This window comes from Panulirus ornatus, chromosome 28 (assembly GCF_036320965.1).
Source record: "Panulirus ornatus isolate Po-2019 chromosome 28, ASM3632096v1, whole genome shotgun sequence".
NCBI lineage: Eukaryota > Metazoa > Arthropoda > Malacostraca > Decapoda > Palinuridae > Panulirus > Panulirus ornatus.
In genome coordinates, this window is record NC_092251.1 from 21,984,694 (window position 1) to 21,991,820 (window position 7,127).

At 58.4% G+C, this 7,127-nt stretch overlaps 1 protein-coding gene across 1 annotated transcript; it reads left to right on the forward strand.

Moving 5' to 3' along the window:
• Positions 1-4,106: 4,106 nt before the first annotated feature.
• LOC139757738 (pigment-dispersing hormone peptides-like) lies at positions 4,107-7,127 on the forward strand. The gene is made up of 3 exons (XM_071678490.1): positions 4,107-4,199; positions 5,336-5,527; positions 7,031-7,127. The coding sequence occupies exons 1-2, from the start codon at positions 4,107-4,109 to the stop codon at positions 5,474-5,476; spliced, it is 234 nt and encodes a 77-aa protein (XP_071534591.1). The 3' UTR covers positions 5,477-5,527; positions 7,031-7,127.

The following is a 7,127-nucleotide window of genomic DNA, read 5'->3' on the forward strand; positions in this document are numbered from 1 at the left end:
CTAATCCCTGGTGGACCGCCCAACACCGGTCCATCCTCAGCCCTGGTGGACCGCCCAACACCGGTCCATCCTCAGCCCTGGTGGACCGCCCAACACCGGTCCATCCTCAGCCCTGGTGGACCGCCCAACACCGGTCCATCCTCAGCCCTGGTGGACCGCCCAACACCGGTCCATCCTCAGCCCTGGTGGACCGCCCAACACCGGTCCATCCTCAGCCCTGGTGGACCGCCCAACACCGGTCCATCCTCAGCCCTGGTGGACCGCCCAACACCGGTCCATCCTCAGCCCTGGTGGACCGCCCAACACCGGTCCATCCTCAGCCCTGGTGGACCGCCCAACACCGGTCCATCCTCAGCCCTGGTGGACCGCCCAACACCGGTCCATCCTCAGCCCTGGTGGACCGCCCAACACCGGTCCATCCTCAGCCCTGGTGGACCGCCCAACACCGGTCCATCCTCAGCCCTGGTGGACCGCCCAACACCGGTCCATCCTCAGCCCTGGTGGACCGCCCAACACCGGTCCATCCTCAGCCCTGGTGGACCGCCCAACACCGGTCCATCCTCAGCCCTGGTGGACCGCCCAACACCGGTCCATCCTCAGCCCTGGTGGACCGCCCAACACCGGTCCATCCTCAGCCCTGGTGGACCGCCCAACACCGGTCCATCCTCAGCCCTGGTGGACCGCCCAACACCGGTCCATCCTCAGCCCTGGTGGACCGCCCAACACCGGTCCATCCTCAGCCCTGGTGGACCGCCCAACACCGGTCCATCCTCAGCCCTGGTGGACCGCCCAACACCGGTCCATCCTCAGCCCTGGTGGACCGCCCAACACCGGTCCATCCTCAGCCCTGGTGGACCGCCCAACATCGGTCCATCCTAATCCCTGGTGGACCGCCCAACACCGGTCCATCCTCAGCCCTGGTGGACCGCCCAACATCGGTCCATCCTAATCCCTGGTGGACCGCCCAACACCGGTCCATCCTCAGCCCTGGTGGACCGCCCAACACCGGTCCATCCTCAGCCCTGGTGGACCGCCCAACACCGGTCCATCCTCAGCCCTGGTGGACCGCCCAACACCGGTCCATCCTCAGCCCTGGTGGACCGCCCAACACCGGTCCATCCTCAGCCCTGGTGGACCGCCCAACACCGGTCCATCCTCAGCCCTGGTGGACCGCCCAACACCGGTCCATCCTCAGCCCTGGTGGACCGCCCAACATCGGTCCATCCTAATCCCTGGTGGACCGCCCAACACCGGTCCATCCTCAGCCCTGGTGGACCGCCCAACACCGGTCCATCCTCAGCCCTGGTGGACCGCCCAACACCGGTCCATCCTCAGCCCTGGTGGACCGCCCAACACCGGTCCATCCTCAGCCCTGGTGGACCGCCCAACACCGGTCCATCCTCAGCCCTGGTGGACCGCCCAACACCGGTCCATCCTCAGCCCTGGTGGACCGCCCAACACCGGTCCATCCTCAGCCCTGGTGGACCGCCCAACACCGGTCCATCCTCAGCCCTGGTGGACCGCCCAACACCGGTCCATCCTCAGCCCTGGTGGACCGCCCAACACCGGTCCATCCTCAGCCCTGGTGGACCGCCCAACACCGGTCCATCCTCAGCCCTGGTGGACCGCCCAACACCGGTCCATCCTCAGCCCTGGTGGACCGCCCAACACCGGTCCATCCTCAGCCCTGGTGGACCGCCCAACACCGGTCCATCCTCAGCCCTGGTGGACCGCCCAACACCGGTCCATCCTCAGCCCTGGTGGACCGCCCAACACCGGTCCATCCTCAGCCCTGGTGGACCGCCCAACACCGGTCCATCCTCAGCCCTGGTGGACCGCCCAACACCGGTCCATCCTCAGCCCTGGTGGACCGCCCAACACCGGTCCATCCTCAGCCCTGGTGGACCGCCCAACACCGGTCCATCCTCAGCCCTGGTGGACCGCCCAACACCGGTCCATCCTCAGCCCTGGTGGACCGCCCAACACCGGTCCATCCTCAGCCCTGGTGGACCGCCCAACACCGGTCCATCCTCAGCCCTGGTGGACCGCCCAACACCGGTCCATCCTCAGCCCTGGTGGACCGCCCAACACCGGTCCATCCTCAGCCCTGGTGGACCGCCCAACACCGGTCCATCCTCAGCCCTGGTGGACCGCCCAACACCGGTCCATCCTCAGCCCTGGTGGACCGCCCAACACCGGTCCATCCTCAGCCCTGGTGGACCGCCCAACACCGGTCCATCCTCAGCCCTGGTGGACCGCCCAACACCGGTCCATCCTCAGCCCTGGTGGACCGCCCAACACCGGTCCATCCTCAGCCCTGGTGGACCGCCCAACACCGGTCCATCCTCAGCCCTGGTGGACCGCCCAACACCGGTCCATCCTCAGCCCTGGTGGACCGCCCAACACCGGTCCATCCTCAGCCCTGGTGGACCGCCCAACACCGGTCCATCCTCAGCCCTGGTGGACCGCCCAACACCGGTCCATCCTCAGCCCTGGTGGACCGCCCAACACCGGTCCATCCTCAGCCCTGGTGGACCGCCCAACACCGGTCCATCCTCAGCCCTGGTGGACCGCCCAACACCGGTCCATCCTCAGCCCTGGTGGACCGCCCAACACCGGTCCATCCTCAGCCCTGGTGGACCGCCCAACACCGGTCCATCCTCAGCCCTGGTGGACCGCCCAACACCGGTCCATCCTCAGCCCTGGTGGACCGCCCAACACCGGTCCATCCTCAGCCCTGGTGGACCGCCCAACACCGGTCCATCCTCAGCCCTGGTGGACCGCCCAACACCGGTCCATCCTCAGCCCTGGTGGACCGCCCAACACCGGTCCATCCTCAGCCCTGGTGGACCGCCCAACACCGGTCCATCCTCAGCCCTGGTGGACCGCCCAACACCGGTCCATCCTCAGCCCTGGTGGACCGCCCAACACCGGTCCATCCTCAGCCCTGGTGGACCGCCCAACACCGGTCCATCCTCAGCCCTGGTGGACCGCCCAACACCGGTCCATCCTCAGCCCTGGTGGACCGCCCAACACCGGTCCATCCTCAGCCCTGGTGGACCGCCCAACACCGGTCCATCCTCAGCCCTGGTGGACCGCCCAACATCGGTCCATCCTAATCCCTGGTGGACCGCCCAACACCGGTCCATCCTCAGCCCTGGTGGACCGCCCAACACCGGTCCATCCTCAGCCCTGGTGGACCGCCCAACACCGGTCCATCCTCAGCCCTGGTGGACCGCCCAACATCGGTCCATCCTAATCCCTGGTGGACCGCCCAACACCGGTCCATCCTCAGCCCTGGTGGACCGCCCAACACCGGTCCATCCTCAGCCCTGGTGGACCGCCCAACACCGGTCCATCCTCAGCCCTGGTGGACCGCCCAACACCGGTCCATCCTCAGCCCTGGTGGACCGCCCAACACCGGTCCATCCTCAGCCCTGGTGGACCGCCCAACACCGGTCCATCCTCAGCCCTGGTGGACCGCCCAACACCGGTCCATCCTCAGCCCTGGTGGACCGCCCAACACCGGTCCATCCTCAGCCCTGGTGGACCGCCCAACACCGGTCCATCCTCAGCCCTGGTGGACCGCCCAACACCGGTCCATCCTCAGCCCTGGTGGACCGCCCAACACCGGTCCATCCTCAGCCCTGGTGGACCGCCCAACACCGGTCCATCCTCAGCCCTGGTGGACCGCCCAACACCGGTCCATCCTCAGCCCTGGTGGACCGCCCAACACCGGTCCATCCTCAGCCCTGGTGGACCGCCCAACACCGGTCCATCCTCAGCCCTGGTGGACCGCCCAACACCGGTCCATCCTCAGCCCTGGTGGACCGCCCAACACCGGTCCATCCTCAGCCCTGGTGGACCGCCCAACACCGGTCCATCCTCAGCCCTGGTGGACCGCCCAACACCGGTCCATCCTCAGCCCTGGTGGACCGCCCAACACCGGTCCATCCTCAGCCCTGGTGGACCGCCCAACATCTAGATGGGTATATATGCTGATGGAGTAATGCTTATGCTGTCTAGATGGGTATATATGCTGATGGAGTAATGCTTATGTTGTCTAGATGGTATAGATGCTGATGGAGTAATGCTTATGTTGCAGGATGCGCAGCGCCGTGGCCCTAGTGATGCTGGTGATGCTGGCAATGGCTGCCGCCCTGACCCAGGCACAGGAACTGAAGTACCCTGAACGTGAGGTGGGTCCTGGTGGGTAGTGAGGTGGGTCCTGGTGGGTAGTGAGGTGGGTCTTGGTGGGTAGTGAGGGGGTCCTGCTGGTCTGGTGAGTAGTGAGGTGGGTCCTGGTGGGTAGTGATGTGGGTCCTGGTGGGCTGTCAGTGGGTCCTGCTGGTCTGGTGAGTAGTGAGGTAATGAGGTGCAGCAGGGATGGGAGACCGGATTTAAGTGTAAGTGTGATAAAGAAGGACCTGGAGAAAGTGGAGTCTTCTCGACACTTGAGGTGTTTTGGGCGTCATAGAAGAGATCAGGGAAGATAGACTGACTCCGAGGAGCCATGTGTCAGAAGTAGAGGGAGCAAGAGAGAGGGGAAGACTTAGAAAATAAAGGAATAACGGGCTTTAGGAAGCTTTGGGGTACCGGGTTTTGAACATTCAGGAGGGTGAGAGGCGTGCACAGGATGGAACTGGGTCGTTTGTAGTACACTGGGAGTAATATGAAGTTATTAGGCAGAATCAGAGTATATGAAGGGGTCAAGGCAAGTCATGGAGTAGTCTGTAGGGTTCAGTTTTGGCCATTAAACTTTAGTTTCGGGACAATTAGAGATTAGATGTAAGCAAATGAGGCCATTAATCATTAGTTGTTAAGTATGACGGCCTTAATTCTGTCTCGTAAGTAAGTATTGAAACTCTGCAGACATAAGAGCAGCACTTCGTACAAGGGCATATCGGTATTTCATGTAACTGGAGCAACTATTCTGAAGGAAAAACTCTGTAGCATTAGAGTAATATTTCCAGTTCCTTAGAGACAAACGTATCTAAGTTTGTAATGGGGAGCTCTCAATACAATTCAGTAGTTACAGTAATAACACGTATGTTTATCGTGTTCTGTGTTGGGGTTATATATCCGACAAAAGAGATGGGTTCTTAGGAGAAATTTTGGACAGTCAAGAAGGAACTGGGTCTGAACGGCATTAGATACAGTCAGGTGTTTTGTGGCCCACTGAGATATCCTGCTTATGCACGAGTTTAAGTCCATCTTTCCTAGGAAGTGTTCTGAATGGTGAGGGGGGCCAGGTGGTGATGTTAGGGGTGCTATTGTCTGGCCAGCTGGTGCAAACTGACCAGGTGTTCATGTTGGCTGACTGTTGTCCGGGCAGGTGGTGGCAGAGCTGGCAGCGCAGATCCTTCGTGTGGCTCAGGGACCATGGGGCTCAGTAGGACCACACAAGCGTAACGCCGAACTGATCAACTCCATCCTGGGCCTGCCCAAGGTTATGAACGACGCCGGCAGGAGATAGACGCCCTGCCTGCCTGCCTGCCTGCCTCCCCATCCCTCTACTGATATAAAGGTAGGTACCAGCGGTGGTGGTGGTGGTGGTAGACGACCACCTTCCCTACTGTCCCTCTCTCCTTCCTCGTTCTTCCTCAGGTCGAGTCACCGTTGCGTTCCTCCCAGCTAGCAAGCATCTTTCCTTGCTTCCACACAACCTTCCTACATTATCCTGATATCAGCCATTACCGTTCACCTCTAATGGTTTTTTAAACAGCATTTCACTCTCCTTCATCCTTTCCTCTGACTGTGATATTGTCTTCATTCAGTCCGAGAGTCACTGACGACTCACCTCTACCCACCTTCTGCTTTACTGACTTTCTTAGTTTTGGTGTAAACCCACGAGACCAGCAGAGCCTACGCTGCAGTCTTCCATTTTGGGCCAACATTTGTTGATCCTGGCAGGGCAATCTAATTCAGGTCCAGGAAACTAATCCTCAGGCTTTACAATCCACTCGACCTATTCCCACTTCTAATATTGTGATCAGTTTTGGTCATCCAACTTGACAGAAGACATAGAGAGAACAAAGACGGCGTCAAGCTTCCATGATGATTCCAGGAGTGTGACATAAAAAATAAAATACCTCATTCAGACTCTCGATTAAAGAAACCATGTACAATGCTACCCATGTAGTCTCTCTCTCTCTCTCTCTCTCTCTCTCTCTCTCTCTCTCTCTCTCTCTCTCTCTCTCTCTCTCTCTCTCTTTCTCTCTCTCTCTCTCTCTCTCTGTCTACTTGATAATTTACCATGTCCCTCTGTTCCATTGTCCCCAGATTTCTGTTTCCTCTGGTCTGGTTCTACTCATCAGGCCTGGGATCTGCCCCTCTTCTTTTCCAACATTCTCTGGTCTCTGTATTATGGGCATTTCCTTTTGTCGTTTTATCTCAAGGTCATCCAGAGAAGACCCTCCCAATGTTCTTTGTTGACGTCTTCCACTATATTATTTCTCTCTAGTTACATTTCCTCCGAATCCCTTTAATTCCATTGATGTTAGTTATAATTCTCTTTGATTATATTTACCATTACCTTGATTCCTATTCCAGCTCATGACAATGATTTTTTTTGAATTCTTATTGTCTCAATTTCTTCCTTCATATCTGACAACTTCTGATCTTCGTTCAGTGTCAGCAATCCAATTATTTTGTTCCAGGTGATTCATCCCTTAAAGTCTTTTCTGAATTTTCCTCCATCTAGTGTAAAGCCCACTTAGTTACCTACAGCCGGTATCCTGCGTATGATGCGTAACTGTCTGTCCTTGTACTATGGAAACCTGGGAAGTTGAACTTACGTTGTCTCTGTTGTCTGTGTCTCATATTTCCTGAGATTCCAATGTAAGACGAAACCACTATCATTTCTTCTTGTGAATTTTATGAAAGCTATTTTGTGTTCTGCCCCACAGGGCAAGACCAGTATGTGTTATCATCATTATTGTAATAACTGTCTCGTGTTCTTCCCCATAGGACGAGGCCAACAGGTGTTGTCCTCGTTACTGTAATAACTATCTCGTGTTCTGCCCCACAGGACGAGACCAGCGGGTGTGTGTGTAGAACCTGTCACCATCCCATGCTGAGGGCCGACCACCACAACTTTCCTTATCAATAAATGTTGCAACTCCAAA

Bases quoted from the DNA above. Each gene is read 5' to 3' on its own strand.
- LOC139757738 (XM_071678490.1), top strand. From the start codon at position 4,107: ATGCGCAGCGCCGTGGCCCTAGTGATGCTGGTGATGCTGGCAATGGCT. The intron at 4,200-5,335 runs GTGGGTCCTGGT...TTGTCCGGGCAG, and splicing joins TGAAGTACCCTGAACGTGAG to GTGGTGGCAGAGCTGGCAGC.